The 21339-nt window shown below is 45.0% G+C and overlaps 1 protein-coding gene across 1 annotated transcript in view; it reads right to left on the bottom strand.

Annotated features, from left to right (window-relative positions):
- LOC147729663 (tricarboxylate transport protein, mitochondrial-like) overlaps window positions 1-21339 on the bottom strand; it is a 256901-nt gene that overhangs the window by 176376 nt on the left and 59186 nt on the right. Inside the window, exon 3 of the mRNA XM_086954545.1 lies at window positions 19675-19774. Within this exon, the coding sequence (XP_086810671.1) occupies window positions 19675-19774 (100 nt within the window). The remainder of the gene's footprint in view (window positions 1-19674; window positions 19775-21339) is intronic.

Below are 21339 nucleotides of genomic sequence, written 5' to 3'. Positions count from 1 at the left end.
AGCTCTTTTGATAACATTAACAATGCTGATGTTGACGTTCATTCCTCTGTAAAGAATCCAAGACTATGTCGTACACCATTGTATCTGAAAGACTATGTTTGTTGATTTCTTATGTTTTATTTCCTTTTAGTTTTTAGAATCCTGTAGGGGAGGAGATGTGTTGTAAATAGCTACACTCTTTGTAGTCTTTCTACTGCTTCTTTTCTCTGACTCATTCTCAGAATACCACTGTGGTCTACATGCTATGACCTCATGCTGTTAATGTTCCAGCTTGGTCAGTTGGACTCTGGTCAGCTGGTGGTGTACTTGTTCTGTTCTCTGTACTGCAATAAATACAAGAAGACTTCTAATCTACAAGCTGTATTGGACCATCAATACTTTACAACAGGATGCTACTTGTCGAGCTGTTGGAAGCCGAGACTCTAGCAGAATCCCACATTTCTGACTCATGGAAAAAAGTCTCTCCTACGAAGGAAACGCATTTCCCAATCTTGTGTCCAGAACGGAGCCTAGGTAGTGGATGGACTGTGTAGGCCGCTGGACTGACTTCTCCAGGTTCACATGGAGGCCGAGCCTGTGCAACTGGTGCAGGCAAAGTTGTAGATCGTGCGTTACCTGTACTGGAGATGGGCCTTTTAGGAGCCAGTCGTCCAGGTATGGGTAGATGAAGAGTCCCTTTTTGTGAAGAAAAGCCGCCACCACTGCCATGCATTTGGTGAAGACTCATGGTGCGGACTTGAGACCGAAGGGTAGCACCTTGTACTGGTAGTGTTTGTTCCCTACGGCAAACCTCAAGTACTTGCGATGTTGTTGAGCGATTGGGATATGAAAGTACGCACCTTGCAGATCCACCGAACACATCCAATCTCCGGCTTGAAGATGTGGGCATATTTGGTGAAGCGCCAACATGCGGAACTTTTCTTTGACGATGACTTTGTTTAATAGTCGCAGATCGAGTATTGGTCTGAACTTGTCCTCCTGATCTTTTTTGGGGACAAGAAAGTATCTGGAGTAAACTCCCTTTCCTCTTTGAGCGGGAGGAACTTCCTCTATAGCTCTTTTTTGTAGTAGAACTTTCACCTCTCTTCGGAGCAAGCTTAGCTGGTGAGGGCAAGAGTTCTTTGGAGGCATGCTCTTCGTAGGCGCACGGAAACGTAGCCTGTATCCATTGCGCAGTATATTCAGCACCCACTGATCCTTTGTGAGGTTGACCCACTCTGCCAGGTGTGAAGCACTTCCTCCCACTGGAGTGGGCAACGGCGCCAGAGGAAGCCACTGCTCAGTCCTTTCCTCCTCTTGTGGTGTTAGAGGACTGTTGGTGACCTCCTCTACCTCTGTTGGCTTTGCCTCTAAACTGGGATTTACCCTGGTTCTTACTTTGGGACCACTGAGGGGTTTGAACCCTCTGTTGAGCCCCTCTCCCCCAGAGTTTGAATTATTTTTTCTTTTCCAAACCCACCGCTTTCACTGTATCTAGTTCCGTCTTCATACGGGTCATCTCTTCGTCAGCATGTTCCCCGAAGAGAGAGGAACCCGAAAGGCCTACTTAACTGCAGGTCGCTTGTGAAACACGCACAAGAAGTGAACCTCCTAATTACCAATAATGCCTTAGACATTCTGTTTTTAACAGAAACCTGGCTTACCTCCAGTAGTGGCCCAGACATCGTTCTAGCACTCCCCCCCGGGTACGTCATGTGCTCACAGAACAGACCAGAGGGTAGGGGAGGTGGACTTGCAATAATCTTCAAAGACACCCTCACCTGTAGAACGTCTGATGGCAACATCAAGGGATATGAAAGCTGCCACTATACCATTATAATCTCCCCTGTCACCTCGTTGTCAGGAACGCTGATATATCGTCCACCAGGCAATTTAGGAGACTTTCCGACCAAAATTACTGACCAGACCTCCACCAAATGCACGTCCACTACTAACTACCTATTATTAGGAGACCTGAATGTACATTTCCTGGACCCAGACGACAAGCTGGCCAATGTACTACTCCAGGATCTCACCTCAATGGGCCTTGACCTTAAAAACCCACAGGCCACCCACGAAAAAGGGCAACTGCTTGACCCCATTCTCTCCAACATCCCCAACCTGAGAACCCTTGACCATATCCCCCTTCCCTGGACGGACCACTTCTTGGTTCCCCTAGTATGGGACATTATTACTCTGCTCCCTCCACCCCCAAAAATCAGAACGTATACCAGACGATGGCAGAAATTGGAACCAGACGTCTGGGCAGCCAAACTCAGAGAAAACGTTCCCCATCCCCCCTATGACACCTTAGTAGGGGACAAAAAATTCAGTACCTGGATTACCCAATCGCTCGACGCCATCCTGCCCAAAACCCACTCTCTCAGACACATCAAGAGAGTTAATCCTTCACCCTGGTATACCCCGGAACTCAATCTGCTACGTAAGGCTTGCAAAAGAAATGAACGTATCTGGAGGAAGGAAAAAACCGAGGAACGGAAAGAATCATTCCGCACCGCGGTAAAATCCTACAAAAAAGAGCTCCGTAACATCAAAACTAGTTTCTACGAGGACAGAATCAAAAACGCTGCCTGTTCGACCCATGAAACCTACTCAGTTCTAAAAGAACTACTCCACGTCCCTGACCCCCCACTCAAACCCCTCGATCCCAAAGCAGCTGAAATTAAATGTAATAAATTAGCCACCTTCTTCGACGAGAAGATTCAAAACATTCTTCTTACCATACCCCCCCCCGAACAGGACCCCATACAGCAGGATCCTACCATCATCACCACCAATCCTCCTTTGCCGCCAGCCCCCCAACCCTCCCTGGACACTTTCGGTCCCGTAACTACGGAAGAAGTAGGAGCTACGCTGGCCGCAATCAAAAGTGGTTCCCCCCTTGATCCTGCCCCCCTCCGTTTCCTAAAAAAAAGTGTCAAGTACCATCATCCCTCCCCTCACGGCCCTGATTAATTCCTCTCTCTCGGAGGGCATTGTCCCCCCCAGCTGGAAAGCGGCAGCAGTCAAAGGTCTACTGAAAAAACCCTCTTTAGACCCGCAGGATTTCGCCAACTACAGGCCCATATCCCTTCTCCCTGGAAACAGCAAGATCGCAGAGAAGCTGGTAAATAAGCAATTATCGCTTTACATAGAAAGCAACAACCTCTTAGCAGCCTCCCAGACAGGATTCCGTCCAGGTCAGGGCACGGACATCGCCCTCCTGACAGCAGTGGAGAAGGCCAGAAGCATTCTGGACATGGGAGGATCAGTGGCAGTGATCCTCCTAGATCTCAGTGCGGCCTTCGACACTGTAGACCATCCCACCCTAATCCACCGACTGGGAGAGATCGGATTAAAGGGTATGGCCTTGAAATGGCTAGAATCCTTTTTGACTGGACGCTCCTTCCAGGTGCGGGAAAACGACAGCTGCTCATCCACCATCCCCCTCCGGTGTGGAGTACCACAGGGCTCATCTTTGAGCCCTACACTTTTCAACGTGTACATGGCCCCACTGGAGAAGAGGGTCAGCTCGTACGGCGTGTCAGTTATCAACTACGCCGACGACACTCAGCTGGTCGTTACCCTTTCTCACCCTCACCACGCCCCATCCGATCTCCACAGCTGCCTTTCCGAAGTCCACCGATGGATGAATCTCTCCTCATTAAAATTGAACGGGTCCAAGACTGAGATCCTCCTGATGGGCCACAATGGGCCCTCTCTACCATCTCACCTTTGGCCTAGGTCCCTAGGGGACCCTCCCGCACCCAAGGAAGAGGTCAAGAGCCTTGGTGTGTGGATTGAGAAGGACATGAGTTTTAAAACCCAGGCTAAAAGAACCGCAGGGACATGCTTTGGGCTACTCAGAGCCTGCAAGAAGATCTTTCCCCTGCTCCCCGATACCGCAAGGAGGCTCCTCATTCAGGGTCTAATCCTGGCAAGATTAGACTACTGTAACGCTATATACCTGGGAGCCCCTGAAGCCACCCTGAACTCACTGCAGAAAGTCCAAAACGCCGCAGCCCGCCTACTTACGGGCACACCAGGAAGATCCTCCGCCAGGCCGGCCCTCAACTCTCTCCACTGGCTCCCAGTCAGAGAAAGGGTCGTTTTCAAGGCCCTCTGTCTGGCCCATAAAACCCTCAACAACAACGGTCCCCCACTTCTGAAAGAACTTTTAACCCCATACAAAGCAGAGAGAGATCTCCGGTCTAATGCAGAAAATCTCATTGCAGTCCCTAGAGTGAGAAAGGCCAAGACCGGTGGCCGGCGCTTCTCGGTTCACACGGCCAAACGATGGAACCATTTACCCCGAAAACTCAGGACAGAACCGAACTATCTCCAGTTCAGAAAAACCTTAAAGACCCTCCTTTTCCCGCAAATATAATTTCACTAGTTGGCTAAAACCCCTGGAGAAGCAGATCAGCGCTGGGATGCTCTTCTGAGTTACTACGCGCTTTACAAAAACCATTAAATAAATAATAAATAAATAAAAAGGGAAGATTAAGGATGCGATGCTGAGCATCCGGCTTCAGGCCTGTAAGGTGTAACCAGGCCGACCTCCTGGCACAAACCCCATGTGAATAGGAATGCGCCGCAAGCACTGCACCATTCGCAGCCGTGCTGATCATCTGATTCGCCACCAGATATCCTTCTGTCACAGTCTCTTCAAAATCCTGCTGGTCTTCCTTTGGCAGTTTGGATTTGAACCTTTCCATGGAGTCCCATAAGGCTCTGTCGTATCGACCCAGAAGTGCAGCCACACTGGAAACTTTCAGAGTGGAGGCAGCTGAATTGCAAACCTTGCGACCCCAGGAGTCCTGAGATTTGCTGTCCTTGTCTGGTGGGACTGAAGAGGAACCGGCAACTGCGTGCGTCTTCCTCGCCGCTACCACAAATACAGAGTCTGCTGGAGGGTCTGATTTTACAAAAACCGGGTCAGAAGAGGACGGTTTGTATTTCTTCTGAATGCGGGCTGGCACAGCTCTAATAGCCGCTGGAGTTAGGAAAACCTCTTTGACAGGATCCATAATCCCCGGGACTAAAGGCAGCAGTGGACGGGAGATAGCTTTTTTGTGTAAAGTCTCCAAAATTACTGTTGTTGTAACCGGAGGGACAGACATTTCAATGCTCAGCTTCTAAGCTCCTCTTTGCAGGACATCCAGGTAAGTGCCAATGTCATCCACTGGGGAGGATCTGGACGTCGGACTGTCCGTCAACGTAGGGGAGTAATCCCTCTTGGAAGACCTGTTAGAAGAGGTAGATGAAGTAGACGGAGTTCGTCGACGCCTACGGTGAGCACTGTGCCTCCTCTCCCGCGATCTTTTTGAACGCTCCTCCCGTCTAGGAGAGCGGGATCTGACCCGATCTTCGGAACGAGGTCTTCTTCTGGGAGATCGGGATCTTCTGGGAGATCTGGTTGGTGTTCTCACAGGTGATTTGCGCCTGGGAGGACTACGCTTGTCCATCTCCTCTACCAGATTCTGAAGAGGAGACCTGTGTTGTGGGCTGGCATATTCCTGCATACGTTTGGCAGCCCCAGAATCTCGCCAATGGTCCAAAGACTTGTACCATCTAGGTGACAGTCTGGCTTGCTCATCCGAAGGATCTGGCCGACGCTCAGGAGATCTGCGCACAGGGCTTCTGGACTTTGAAGATGCTGTTGAGGAGCCAGACCAGGATCCTTCCTGAAGGAGCCGGAAAGAACAACTGACCTAACTGTCACCCCTGAGGCATGATGGTATACAGGGGGTCAGGGGTGCCTTAAAGGCACGGTGTCAGTTTATTGCTATGCAGCTACAGATTAGCTTTTCAGTCTTTTTAGACTGTGTGTTTGCAATGCAGCTTAGGAGCTTTCTATGCTTCCAGTGAGTTATGAGAATTTCTACTGCTTTCTGAGCATTAAAACGGTTTCTAAACAATCTTTGGTGTTGTTTCTCATGTTTCTAATGCTTATTATTCATGTATGGTGGAAATTCTTCACAGCATATTTCAGCTCTGATGTTATTTGGCTGCTATTGCATGTTTCTATATATATACATGCATGTGTGTATATATACGTGGGGCAAATATGATATAGTCTTTCCGGGGTCCAGCGCATGGGCGGGAATATTCTAATGCTTATGACTTTGATGAGGATACCCCTGGAAGAGAACTAGGATTACAAGAGAAAAACTGTTTAACAAAGGTTCGCTTTTCCCAGATAAGCGTCAGCATGTGTAGAGTTTGATTTGGCTGTTTTTGTTGCAGCGTAGGATTTCTATACTTGCACTTTAAACGTCCGTACTTCTGCAAGCCTTCACAAATGAAGTTGAGGACTGTAAAAGGTTTTCCATAAGTCCCTGCTTGATCATGGCTTTGGCAGCACTGACCTATTGATTGATGGGTATGGAGTTATTATAGTACTGGTCCAGCGCATGCAGTCAGTATGTGAAAAGGAATTTTGTCCTAAGATGTCCAGGTTGCATTCTGTGTTGAAAACGTAAATGCAGGGTCAGGGAGTGTGAGTTAGCCAAAACCAAACTGAAGTGGGTTGTTTAAGTTGTTGGTTGAGATGTAGTGAATGAGTCATTTAAATTCAAGCCTTTCAAGATTTTTTTTTTCCTTATATAAGTGTGGTTCGAGAGAGGCGATAAAGTTGAAAGAGGAGATCAGCTGCTATGTAAATGTATTTATGTAATATGTAAATAAATTTAGCGCAAACGTTGCCCGAAGAGGTTGGAGCACTTCACACAAAAAATGCATTTGAAAATCCGTCAGCATTAGCGTGAATGCATCCTTTCATGTGCCACAATAACACAGAATAACATTCATTCTGTGTTATTTTGAAGCGGCCTAATTACTGGAGTCGTACTTTTTGGCAACTTCAAGTGACAGCAAGGTAATTACTACCACTCACTGCCCGTAGCTAATTCTGGGACCTTAAAGAGAGCCTCTTTCACTTGAATCTGGATAGGAGAGCCAGTTATCTGAAGGTACAAAGGAAATTAAATGTCTTCCCAGAGCTTAATACTGCTTATGCAAGTTGCATTAGAACATTGTGTGGAGAATGTACGATGCTGTAATTTATGAATATTTGTAGGTTTCCCTCACCTTCATTGCTTGATTTTGCTTGCAAGAAAGTGTCACCCATCACCTCTAAGGTGCGGATTGTCCAGATTGTGTGACCGCTAATTACCACACCCCAGATTCCCCCCAAAAAGTAAGTTTAGGCCCAGAGTTAGGCTTTGGGAGGGGGGAGTGAGCTTCAGAGACATGATCGTAGATGTTGTTTCCGTAAAAGATGGTGCAATTAACTGCAGGGAACACAGCCTCAGCTGTGCTGCTAGAATCCATAGGGCAGACCCCCAATGTCACATTAAAACTAGAGTACTGGTTTTGTCAGTGCCTATTTCTGAATGCCAGGAGTACGTTTTGGGAATGATTAAGGTTGTGTCCAGATCAGAGAGATCTGGTAGCTTTTTATTTTTGCTGCGTGCTGGTTATCAGGGAGCAGGATTTTCTATTATATGACAGTATGTGCCTGACCGGAGACTTTTTAACTGCTATGTGCATGCCTGCCTCGCTTAGCAGTGTTGCAGCTGGCCCGCTGGTGATCCCATGCGTCTGTGGTGGGTAAGGTAACCTTGGTCCTTGCCTCCTTTTGTTTTGTTAGTCTCGTTGGCGCATTGCTGTGATGTACGTCCACCTTGATCCTGTCTTGGGAATTCGGAACAACTGGTTTGTCCTAGTAGTCCAGTGCCAAAATGAAAGCTGTTCCATATGAGAGAGCAAACTGTTAAAATGGCACAAGGGCACCTGAGGAGCAAATGCAGTATTATTTGTGCAAGTAAATTCTGAGGGTAGTCTGAGTGAGTTTTGTTGTGAGGGCTGGGAAATTTCCATAACCGTGACTTAACTGAGAAGAGTGACGTTGCACAAAGCAACTCGTGAGTAGCAGATGTTCAGAAATTAGTTCGTTTCGCTGACATAAAGGGCTACAAATGCACAATTTGGCCCCATTATTTTACTGTTTTTCTTGCAAAGACCCCAGGGTGGTTAGAGCTTGCTCACTGACTGCCCACTGGCCAACAAACAGTTCCCCCCTAAACAAGCATAGTCTTGCCTTTGGAACGTCGTTATAAGTATTTATTGCAGCACAATTAAATATCCTTGGTGTAACAACATCAATTGTTGCATTTCGTTAAACACTTATAAGGTCCCAAAGGCGAGACCTATTGCCTAGGCCAATGCTTAGACCATCTTAAAATTGTACTGAGAACTTTTGTGTTTGCTAACGGTTTGCACCATCGCTTTGCAACCATTCAGAAGGGTAGCATTAGAAATAATGTCAACCGTCACTTCTGTCCCGGGGATCCTGAAGTTTCATTCTCAGTGGGTAAGGGAGCCAGTACAGTTGGCGTTTTTTTTTATGCGAGCGCTAATAAGTTTAAGCGGAGTGGATTTATTGTCAGTTCTGACTTTAGATAAACCGTCAGGCAGACCTTTAAATTTTACTTAACAGGTATAACCCTGCCCCCATCTGCATACATATTACAACCCGCACTTCTCAAGAGCAGATTAGTTCTTATAGTGAGTTATTTCAGTTGAAGCACTGGTGTTGCACATTGTTCAGTACCATTGATTAGAGTGTATTTCAAATTGGGGTGCTTTTGTGCGAACCTGAGTGCCAGTGAGTTACAGATCTGATCATGCAATTAAGAAATTGGAGCCATGATCTTTAATTAATTATTGAAAGCAAATGTTAAGCCTTTAGTAGTTTGCAAACTTCATGTTATTTTAAATTAGTTACAGGTATTGTTTTTGATTCTAGCTCAGAGCGGACAGAAGCAGTGCAGGCTATCTAGTGAGGACAAGGCAGACAACAGGAAGAGAGTGCAGCTCCAATGGCAGACATCAGGTTGCGGTTGGGAAAAACCACTGGAGCTAAAATTCCAATGAATAATACAGGAGAGAGTTCAGCACTTGGGAAAAGGAAGTCATAAGAAGAAATCTACCAAAAGCAAAGGGAGTACAACAGAAATGGCTTTAAGATTTCAAGTGGGCAGTGATTAAAGAAAGGAAAGTAACAGAGCTGTCCTAATCGAGACCAGTTTTAAAAAATCTCAAGTTTTATATTGTGGAGTTTGCAGGAAATTTCCTCATCTCGCAGATACTAAGTCTTCCCTATATGTTGGTGTGACAGAAAAATTCAAAAGGTAGACGTTGGAATGGCACAACAAGTGCAAGTCACATGAAAAATGCATATTACATGAAGCTGCAATTCAAAACCCACAGGAGACCTGCATAGCCAAATCAGTCACAAAAAACTATGAAAACAATATCGGGCACTTAAACATTTTATTTATCTGAGAGGGAGACAAGTGTGTCTAAGGCATGCAGGTCCGCCGTAGTCTGGAAGTGGGAGACAACAGCCCGGGATGAACCTGTCTTCAGCAGCCAGTTGTCTACATATGGGAAGACTGGCATCAGTCCCTTGCTTGCAGCTAGTAGCTTGAGTTCTATTAGAACAATTGTCTCCTGCATTTAATCAAACCAAATATCCACACTAGACATTCCACCTGCAATGCACTATACACATCGTAGCTCTCCTGCATATAATCTGACGAACCTTCCATATCTGACACCGCTTCCGCAATACTCGAAACAAATCTTGTCATGGTCTCAATTCTCACTGCACTAAGTTTCCGCCAAATATGCAGTGAAAACCTACAAACACAAACTCCTCAAAGAAAACCATGAAACACTAGTAACAGACATTTACCACAGCTCAACACAACTTCCTACAGCACCTTCACGGAACAAACATCATAAACATACCATATGGATCCCAGCATACCATATACTCACATTACAAAAGTCTGGCGGTGAACTGTCCATATCCATTTGCAGAAATGGAAACATTCTAATTCAAGTCACAGAACACAATCTGGCCATATTCAACCTCCACACTTCCTTGTCCTCTTGCCCTTAAGCACCCTTACCATCAGCCATCGTGGAACATACCCTCACTCCCTCTCCTCACGCAGCTGAATCCGCCACCCATCATTCCCCATACCAGCTCCTACCTTACCCCACAATCATCCCCCCTTTCACCACTCTCCTTGAATCTGTGATCACAATACAAGAACCTTCCCACCACTTCAAGACACATCTTCTCTACAATAACACTTCAAAATACCACACTGAAACCCACTAAACCCCCTGACCACATCAGACCAGTCACAACGGCCACATTCACCCCATCTTATGTTGGCCACCAGTCTACCCTACACTAGAACTCAAAATCAACACCACTACGCAAGCACACTAAGAACTACCTCAACTCATTTCATAAGCACCTAATCACGCAAAGCAACGTGTCTGCCACTGACCTGCAATCTGACTCCTCACGCGCCACCACCTGGGCAAACAACACTTTGCCGACCTCCGCCTGGGCAACTATCCCTTTCAACCATTACCACCTTAAACCCGGATGCATCACATCATGTGTGTCACAACTTAAAGTGGAAACGCTGAGCAACTCATACACAAATGCTCCCAGTCAATGTTCCCGCTCCAATGTCCCGGTCATCCTTTGCATGAGCAGGATATATCCCTCCAACCACCCCACTCTCCCCAAGGCAACCAGCTCAACTCACATCCATCCAACTCACACACTGCGAACCGAAACCCTCAGCCACATTAAACTGTAAGCTACTAAACTGTGGAGCAGCAGCCAAGCATGCCACTGAAATAGCGAAACAATCCTTTGCCATAAAATTAACATATACTTCCTGCTTGAAATCTGGTGAAACAACCACTCACCCGCCATTATTGACCTCCATACCCCACTGGGCTTCTCAATCATCCTTTGTGACCGTAAAGACCATATCGGTGGTGGATTAGCTATCATACAGAACAAGGACCTCCGCCTAAAACCCTTCTACCCAATCAGATACTTAACTTTCCAATATCTAGGCATTGATCTCCCCTACTCTAAACCCATCAAACTGCACAACATTCATCACCCGCCCCCCCTCCCACGACACCCAGGTCAAAAGCTACTATTTCTTGAAGAGTTAACAGACTTTATAACACTAAACTCCATAAAGGATTCCAGACATTATACTAGGATATCCAAACCTGCACCTGAATGATGCAGACATAACATTACAAGCCCTATCCATCCTCCTTGAATCGAAAGGTCTCACTCAACACTGCAAAAAACACAAACCCACAATAAAGGCTTTACCAATGACGCAATCATAACCAAACATAATGGTATATACCTCCACCCCATCAATCCCATCGACTGGACCGACCACCACCTAATTCTTTTCGATTCCAACTAGCCCAAGCTCCCCAACCGATACCATTATTCAAAGCACTAGACAAGAAAAAAACACCAAATCCAGCAATCGGAACTAGAATCCTTAATCAGCTCCCAAATTCCCCCCCCCCCTTCTGATCTTACCACCACCGATGACCTCACCTCTCACTATACCACAAAAATGACAGACGTTCTTGACACCATCACCCCCTAAAAACTCAAAAACTTTGAGCAGTACCCTTTCCAAATCCTCGTTCAACACAGACATTAACAAAAAGAGACAACTCAGACAGACTGAAAGAAACTGGAGAAAACAACTCTCTAGCTCATCTCTCCTTCAAGCGGAATGCACAAACTACAAAAACACATCTACCGAGAAAAATATTTTTTTCTGAACCCAACGGGACCTCTTCATTATCATCAAACACCAAACCTCCTCCATCCCACAACAGCCCATTGATACTTCCTCCAAAGCGCTGTGAAGAGTTCACTAAATTCTTCTCAGATTAAATAACAAACATGTTCTCACCCTCTCTACACCTACTAAAGGTGAAACCTCTTCCAAAGATGGCCCCATTGCCTCCCAAATCCACCACCTCGAAGAACCAGAACATCATCACTAATAACCTACACCCAAAAAACAATGAAATATGGTCCAAGTTTGAAGACATCTCTAAAAAGGATGTCCATGAAACACAAGCGTGCTTGAAACCGATCCCCTAACATTGACTCTCTCTCCTCCTCTCGTCAAAAATCTCAGATCCATAATCTGACCAACTTGGACTAAAATCATCAACTTCTCTTTATCAAGCAGCTCCATGCCAGCTTCAAAAGCTATGCCTAATCACCCCCTCTACAAAAAGCCAGCTGTGGACCACAATGACCTCAACAACTATTACGGATCGATCACCAACCTTCCAGTCCTTGACAAAACCATGGAAAAAAAGAGTGCTCTCTTAGCTAAACAACCACATTGAAAAATTAAACTTGCATGACAACTTGCAATCTGGATTCAGGAAAGGCTGTAATACAACGACCGCAAACCTGAACATCACTGATGATATACATAGATACTGCGACAATAGTGATGCCTGCCTCCTAATCCTCCTGGACCTCTCCTCAGCCTTTGATGCCATCAACCTCAACATTCTTCTAAACACCCTCTCACAACGGGCTGGCATCAGCGGTACTGTCATGCAATTGTTCACATCAGACCTTAGCAAAAGATCCCATGTAATCAAAATAAATAATTCCTCCTCACCAACAGCAGTAGTCAATCAAGGAGTTCTCCAAGGCTCCATCCTATCCTCTGCCTTGTTCAACTTCTACATGAAGCCCCTTGCATGGATTCAAAATCAAGCCAGGACAGCTTACTATGTCTACGCTGATGACACCCAAAACTACATCAAAATCTCATTGCCAAGAGATATCCAACACCTAAACAACACTCTCTCGATGGTACAAATTCGACTTACCTGCAACCGCCTAAAGTTCATCATGAACAAATCTGAACTTCTCCTCATCCAGCTAAACACTAGCCCTTACCCTATCCATTAACTGGCTCGACACCCTAACTGCACTAAACTGTAAACCTTCCATCTCCAGCTCCATTAAATCTCCTGGGATCACAGTCGAAAAAAACCTGAACGTGAAAGGCCACATCAACGCCTCAGCACTCACTACAGGCTAAAACATCTTAAAAAACTGAAACCATTAATCCCCCTTGAAGGCCCAAAGATCGATACTCAATATCTAGACCCCCCAAACTGGACTACAGCAAAGCAACGATCACCGCGCCTCAACCCATCTTTTACCAATGAAGTCCACACCCAACGCAACTGTCAAACTTCTCTCTGTAGAGAAATAATATGACCACATCACTCTAAAACTTATGAAACTAAATTGACTACCAATTGAAGCAAGAAGTATATTCAAATCAGATTGTATAACTCACAAATCCCTCTACTTTGAAAAACCAACCTACCTCACCAACAAAATATCAAAAGAGACCCCTTCAAAGTCTGATCACTCTTCTCTTGATTCCACCCAAATTCAAGACTAATAAATCTCTCACATGCTCCTTCTCAGGGAATGTTCCCAGAATTTGGAACACCTTTCCAAAAGAACTATGTGACAACCAATCTTACAAACACTTCAGGAAAAATCTCTAACTTCTTTCTTCTCACAAATACCTAAACCTTCCCTCCTAAATAAAATCTTCCCGCCTAGTTACACATCCCGACCTAAGAATGATCTGTTTCATCACGACCTATGAATCGATGGACTATGCCTCAATCTACTAACTACCTCAGAAATGCATTGACAATCCTCTCCTTCCCCCATTGTGTAGATTTCGTCCATTATATATTGCGTATTATTGTATGCTTCCTATTTTATTATATCTCCTATATGCATCCTACTGTTTTACATTGCCAATAACTTCTGTATAGACAACTCCTGTAAAGTACTCGATGCCCTCGGGCCAAGTTTGAGCTACATAAAATTCGAAAAATAAACAAATACCATCCAGTCTCCTTGGTCTAGGGCAGACAAGACCTGAGCCACTGTGAGCATCTTCAATTTCTCAGTTTTGCGGAAGCAGTTGAGGTCTTGGAGATCTTGGCTAACACTAATGCTTTGTCCTTTTTTAGGTCTAGAAAGTACCTAAATGGTTGTATTCGAAACACTACTAAGTTGGCAAGTGAATGGGACTGCAACTTTAATCATTCGCCTTAGATGAGGGTAAAGGAAGGGTAATCTTGTCATGAACAGTGTTCAGACACTTGATGGAACTTCCAGCACGCTGGTTACAGAGACTGATAAAAAAAAGGGGACTACGATGGTGTCTGGACTGAAAGTACATGTATCTCATGTTCTGTATTTATTCATACTTCTTTTCCTTAATATATATATATATATATATAAATATATATATATATATATTTTTTTTTTAAAGGGTTCCATTTACCGGGGGCTATGACCCTGCAGGGCGGGCTCCAAAGGCAGGAATGGAGATCCTGTCGTTTTAGTTTCCAAAGAAGTACAAAGTACCACAGAGCCCAACTTCGTCTTACATCAAGGAGCCGACTTTATTCGTCTGGAGCAGAGCAGCAAAGGACACACTTATTGAGAAAAGTCCTGACGCGTTTCGGCGTGACTCCGCCTTCATCTGAGGTGGGTGTGTCTTAGTGATTTCCAAGTGGACTTGGTCCCGCAGCTAACTGAACTGCGGGTCCCAGCATGCACCAGGTGGTTATCCGGGAGTCCATACCGGGCAGGTGTCTATATTGCTTAATAGCATTCATACGCCCAGTAAAGAATTTCTCTTGCCAACACGATGGTGCAGTATGTATCATTCCATCAAAGTTTCAAAAGGGTTCCATTTACCGGGGGCTATGACCCTGCAGGGCGGGCTCCAAAGGCAGGAATGGAGATCTTTTGAAACTTTGATGGAGGGGGAGGACCCGCTCACGACGACACCAGCCACATGTGGATTTCCTGGGCTATGTGGTATTCGTTTGTGAGTAAGGGAGAGGAGAAGGGCGTCGCCTTTTCTCCTGCAACTTCGCAGCTGGAGCGCTGAATTTTTGGGAGTCATTCAGCGAACAATATTGCTTCAAATGATACATACTGCACCATCGTGTTGGCAAGAGAAATTCTTTACTGGGCGTATGAATGCTATTAAGCAATATAGACACCTGCCCGGTATGGACTCACGGATAACCACCTGGTGCATGCTGGGACCCGCAGTTCAGTTAGCTGCGGGACCAAGTCCACTTGGAAATCACTAAGACACACCCACCTCAGATGAAGGCGGAGTCACGCCGAAACGCGTAAGGACTTTTCTCAATAAGTGTGTCCTTTGCTGCTCTGCTCCAGACGAATAAAGTCGGCTCCTTGATGTAAGACAAAGTTGGGCTCTGTGGTACTTTGTACTTCTTTGGGAAATATATATATATAGGCATTCCATCTGGCCCAAGTTGGAGGCTCTCGGGTGCTCTGGGGCGGTGCACGCGAGGCGCAGCAGGACCCGCTGCGATTAAATAAATTCAATTTTTCTCCTTGCAGAGAGGTTTGTTCCTCGTGCACTCCCGTGTGACACGGGAGTGCACGAGGAACAAACCTCCCTGCAAGGAGAAAAATTATATATATATATATATATATATATATATATATATATATATATATATATATATATATATATATATATATATATATATATATACATATATATACACATATATACACACACACTAGCAGCCCGTCCCGACGTTGTCCGGGTATGAATTGCTGCCGGCCAGTAGTATATTACAGAAGAACACATTGATTTGTGGTAGGCACGGGAAGACAAAGCGATTTGCCTGGAATCACAGGATGTTGAGCTGATGCCGAGATTCTAACGTAGCTGCCCATCTCTAAAGTTCGCAATTCTAGAACTTGTGGTGGGAGGTGTGTCTAAAAGTGTATGTCGGTGCTGGGCATCAAAGAGAGACACCTGTGCAGTTTTCCAATTGGTGGTGAAAAAATATGAGTATGTTGCTGGAGATGTGAGCCACCGTGCCACCAATGTACTTAGGGGGGAGGGTAAACACCCATTATTCCGCAAATTTCTTTCTGCATACCATCACTCTGCATACTTTCATTACGAAAGTACCATGACTCCGCAATGCCATTATAACGCATGGCATTACATTTTATATGCTTTTACCACGCATAAAAGCATGTTTTTTAAAAATGTTGGATAAGGCAAGTATGGGTATAGGGGTATATGTTTTGGAGTGTTTGGGTATTTTAATGGTTCAGATATAGTTTTGGGTTATGGGGTACAGGGGTATTTTTAGGGTTCATGGCTAGGTTTGGGTTTTGGGGTACAGAGGTATTGTAAGGGTTCAGGGCTAGGTTTGGGTTTTGGGGTACAGGGGTATTTTTAGGGTTCAGGGCTAGGTTTGGATTTTGGGATACAGGGGTATTTTAGGGTTCTGGGCTAGGTTTGGGTTTTGGGGTACAGGGGTATTTTTAGGGTTCATGGGCTAGGTTTGGGTTTTGGGGTACAGGGGTATTTTAGGATTCAGGGGTAGGTTTGGGTTTTGGGGTACAGGGGTATTTTTAGGGTTCAAGGGTATGTTTGGGATTTGAGGTACAGGGGTATTTATAGCGTTCAGGGCTAGGTTTTGGTTTTGGGGTACAGCGGTATTTTTAGGGTTTAGGGATAGGTTTGGGTTATGGGGTACAGGGTAGATTTATAGGGTTAAGATGGGTTAGTGTTTAAGGGTGTTGGGGTTTTTTATAGAGTAAGGGTGGGTTATGATTATGGGGTGCAGAGGTATTTAAAGTAGGGGTGGGCGGAATTGGCGCAAACTTGGTACAATAAATCCGCAATATTTCGTTCCGTCAGATTTCCAATTATTAAAACAGAAACCTCATATATTCAAGGTAAAATAACAAGTATTTCTACATGCTAAAATGCATATAGTCATTTCACAAAAGTGAAATTAGCTTCCAGCAAGCAGTGAGAGAGGTGATGATTTTGAGATCAAGCCCCTGCAAACCATTATGGGACGAGGTTAGCAGTGGGAAGTGAATATTATAGTATCCAAATATTTCTACAAAGAGCTGCAGTTCACCTCGTTCTCCCCAGTTGTCCCCAAGAGGCAAATGCAATAGCATTTAAAATATTATACATCAAGCTGCAGTTTACTTTATGGTCCCTAGATGTCCCTGATGAGGCAAATGCATTAGCATTTAAAATATTACACATCAAACTGCAGTTCACCTCATGTCCCTAGATGTCCCTGATGATGCAATAGCAATAGTATTTAAAATAGTATATATCAAACTGCAGTTCACCTCGCCGTCCCTAGATGTCCCTAATGAGGCAAATGCAATAGCATTTCAAATACTATACATCAAGCTGCAGTTCACCTCGTCGTCCCAAGATGTCCCTGATGAGTAAAATTCAAAAACATTGAAACCCTTTCAAGAATGCTAAAAATTATGCTAAGCTTATCCCATAATGCTTTGCTGGGCCTTTTAGTTGTATTTTTGCCCATAACTGTGCTTGGGGTGGTTCTAAGAGAATGGGACCTCCACTGAATTACTATTTAAAGGGAGCAGGAATGTATAGAACCTGGGAAGAAAAAACAAAACTTGTGACGGAATGCCCCCAGCGATTGTCACGCCCCCAGCACACACCCACAGCACAATGCAGACACGCCCACAAAAGGGACTACTTTGCTGGCACGGTTCCTTTACGTTTTAAATGTATAAGGTGGGCGTCTGCATAGCCTATGTCCTTCTGCTGCAACTGCCCTTTCCAACGCTGTATTGGGTGTTGTGATTGGTGCTGTAGTTCCCGAGTTTACCTGGCCAAAAGGTGCAAGTTCTCTCTTTGTAATAGTAGTATAGATATATATATATATATATATCAAATATTTTATGTTTTGTTGATGTAGCCTATGCTATGCAAAAGAGTGCAGCTCCTGGTTGTCTTCGCTATGCTTAGAAAAGCTATAAAATGAATAAAGACACTGTGGGGAAGAAGAAATGAGTTACTTACCAGTAACTCCATCTTTTCAGCATTTTAATCTTTCACTCATTTAACCCCTTCGAGGCTAATGACGAGCTGGGCTCGTCATGGCGCTTACCTGCCGTGCGCGGATGACAAGGCCAGCTCGTCATAAAACAATGAAAAGCAATAAAACCCAGCGCAGGACGGGAAAACGCCTAGCAGCCATGGGGTTAAATGCTTGAATCATTAACTAGAATCAGTCTGGCAATCCTCTGTATATTTATATAACATTAAACAGTGTTAAAATGGTCATCGGCCTGAACAACAGTATTTGTTCAGTCACACATCCACCTCATCTGAAGCAACCTGAATTTCAGCCAGTAAAGTGGAAGGGAAGCTCTCCTACTTCCTCTAGAGGGTGTCATAGCTCAGATTTGAAAGCACTAGTATGAGAAGAGTATGAGATTATAGAGTATCTGACAGGGGAGAAGGGGTGCACGTTAATATATGAAAGATCCCTATGTTAGAGAATTGAAGTTACAGGTAAGTTACTTGTTTCTATTACACCATAGGATCTTTCCTATATTCACATCCTTGAATCTGAATAGAAAACAGTTGTATATTACTGAATAAAACAAATCAGGTAGCAAGCTCACCGTTATCGAAACAGGTTTCTGAGAACTGCCTGTCCCACTGCTCCATCAGTTTTAGCATCCATAGCAAGGCAGGAGTGGTTTGTGAACATGTGCTTGCTCTTCCACATGGCTGCAGGGAAACCTCACTGTTTCTGCTTGCTAGTTTTCACGAGCCGGGCAATGTACTTGCCATAATACAGGGGCCTGGCTCACTCCGCTGTGGCCCAGCTATGTATGTATCCCATAGCCTCTCTTGCACCCCAATCAATGCCCGATGCTGTGTGCTGGGGCAGCTGTTAATCTGCGAATTTTAGTGTGTTGATTTTGTTCGCGAGAAAGTGTTACTCATAGTCGTTGAAATTACACCAAAAATATGAAAATCTTACACAAGCAATCTGAAACTTTGGCAGCTATGCTAATACTGTTCACTACTATTTAAATGCACTGAAGATTCCCAGCCTGACAACGGGGAATGAATCAAGCACGTAACTATATCAAGGATCCATTGTTGAAGAATCATCATTTTAACATGAACATGTTTCAACTTCATCTTCACTGCAGAAGCTTATTCACAAGAAATGCTTTTGTTTCTCGGTCCAAAATGCACCACCTGAAATTCAGAGATGTATTCGTAAGTTCTTCCTTGTCGTGGAAATATCTCTCTTTGCACAATTTCTCAGTCCTTGGCCTAGATGAAGGCAACCAGCAGCTCTCTGGTGGTCGTCTTCAAAACAGACAAGATCAGCGACCAAAAAAAAACCTACAATCATTCATTACATTATAACTGTTTCAACTGGTAAACATGTCAGAAATAGAATACAAATGATTGCAAAAAACTGAACAGCCAAAAGAAGCTGTACATCCATTTTTGAAACGCTCCTCCAAATATGAAAATAAAGAACTGAAAATAGCTGCCATTTGGCATGAGCAACCCCCGTGTTCATGATCACTGCAGTGCTGCCTTACAAAGACTTCAATCCAGAGTACACAGAATGAGCTGAGGCAGTCTAACAAATTCAAATATAAAAATTGGGAACACACAGAGCACTCAGAATTCAATAAAAACTTGCGTTTTACATTTCCTTCAACTGGCGTGCCCAATCATCAACTTCCAATCACGTAATCCGAAAAGGACTTTACCCTGCCACCAACCCTCCTAAAGTTTGGAGCTTAAAAATACAATCATGGAAGGAAAGATCAGCACATTTCCAGAATAAATGTTTAAAAAACAGAACTCTCACCTGACTGCAGATTTAGGAATTGAACCATAAAGGAGAGAGCTTAGCCCACGGTACAGACCCTTCACGCCATGATCCTGAACAGTCAGCCTCACACAGTGACCTGAAAAAATGAATAGATTTTTTAGTAATGTCTGATTCCTTGTGTCTAATCATCACAGTGCGAGGACATTCACAATGTCAAAGTGCTTAAAGGCCTTTTAGTGACTCTGAATGAAACGTGAGTCCTGCAACAGCATCAAAATCCACAACACCATTCCTAACAGAAAAAAACCTTCTGTCTTAGAAGAAAGACCAATGCAGGCAAAATGGCCTTTGTCTGGGCTGGTACCAGAGAAGGGATTCAGAGGTAGAGAACAGAAAGAAGGAGTGAGCTGTGGGCCACTAATGTCCCTTGTGCCAACATCACTTGTCAGCAGTTCAGCTCCAGCGTTTAGGCCCATGGATAAGAGAAACAGGTTCCGGCAATACAGAGATGAAGTATAGCAAGAATACCAAACAAGCATTTGCAATGCAATAGGTCTCACATTAGGAACGTGTGAGCTATTGGTTAGAAAATGACAATTTTCAAATGTGTGTTGGCTTTGAAAATATATAAATTAATCGCATTGTTATTCACAAAGCCAATAGCTTACACTTTCCTAGCGCGAGTCCTATTGGCTATCCGAGTCCCTGGTACGATGACTCGTTACGGGCGCTCAAAAGCACCTGCAGGCGTGCAGAGCGGGAATGGCGCAAAACCTATGACCGCGAAAAAAAACCTTTGTATCTGGCCACTGTAAAACTGTACCATCGTGCGGTTTGTATAACCTGTGCGGCCTTTTACGCCCTTCAATTTCGCACCAGTACTAACCCCTCCAAAACTATCTTCAAGGCCTTGAAAGATCTCTTAAATAAAAAGGTGGTAGCGAATAATCAGGGTTTCATTTCTCACTGTGAAACCTTGGCGGCCTTTTTCTTGGAAAAGGTCCATGCAATTTACAGAGCCTTCCCTACGGCCGCACCCTCGGTTGTTGGTCCTCCAAAGCCTCTAGTTTCGGATGTTCTTCATTCTTTTCCGAGCTTAACATCGGAAAGCTTTGGGAAGTTGGCTCGGCAGGTCAAGTCTGGGTCCCCGGCTGACCCTCTACGGCCAGCTCTGTTCCAAGACCTAACAACTCGCGGTCTCTCGCCGGGTTGCTCTTTGATTAATACCTCATTAGCTTCCGGCTTGGTGCCCGTGAGGTGGAAACAGGCGGTAGTGATGCCCATCCTTAAGAAACCAACTTTGGATGCTGATAAGCCTGAGAGCTACCGCCCAATCTCACTTCTACCATGGCCAGCCAAAGGTGCGGAGGCGCATGTTAACTCTGCCCTCTCGGACCATCTCCTGCGGGCTAACATCCTAGATAGCACTCAGAATGGCTTTCGGGCGGGACATAGCACGGAGACAGCCCTCCTTTATATGGTGGAACATCTGCGCTCCGTGCTCGATGCGGGTCAAACGGCGGCGCTGGTGCTATTAGATCTGAGCGCCGCCTTTGACACCGTCTCCCACCCGATCCTTCTGCAACGCCTGGAGGAAGCAGGTGTCACCGGCCCTGCACTCCAGTGGTTCCATTCTTTCCTTGCCAACCGATCTTTCTGCGTGGCCGTCCCGCCGTATCAGTCCAAATTCCACCCTCTGGA

The sequence above is a fragment of the Lissotriton vulgaris genome, chromosome 2_1 (assembly GCF_964263255.1).
Source record: "Lissotriton vulgaris chromosome 2_1, aLisVul1.2, whole genome shotgun sequence".
NCBI lineage: Eukaryota > Metazoa > Chordata > Amphibia > Caudata > Salamandridae > Lissotriton > Lissotriton vulgaris.
This window is presented reverse-complemented; position numbering and strand designations above follow the sequence as displayed.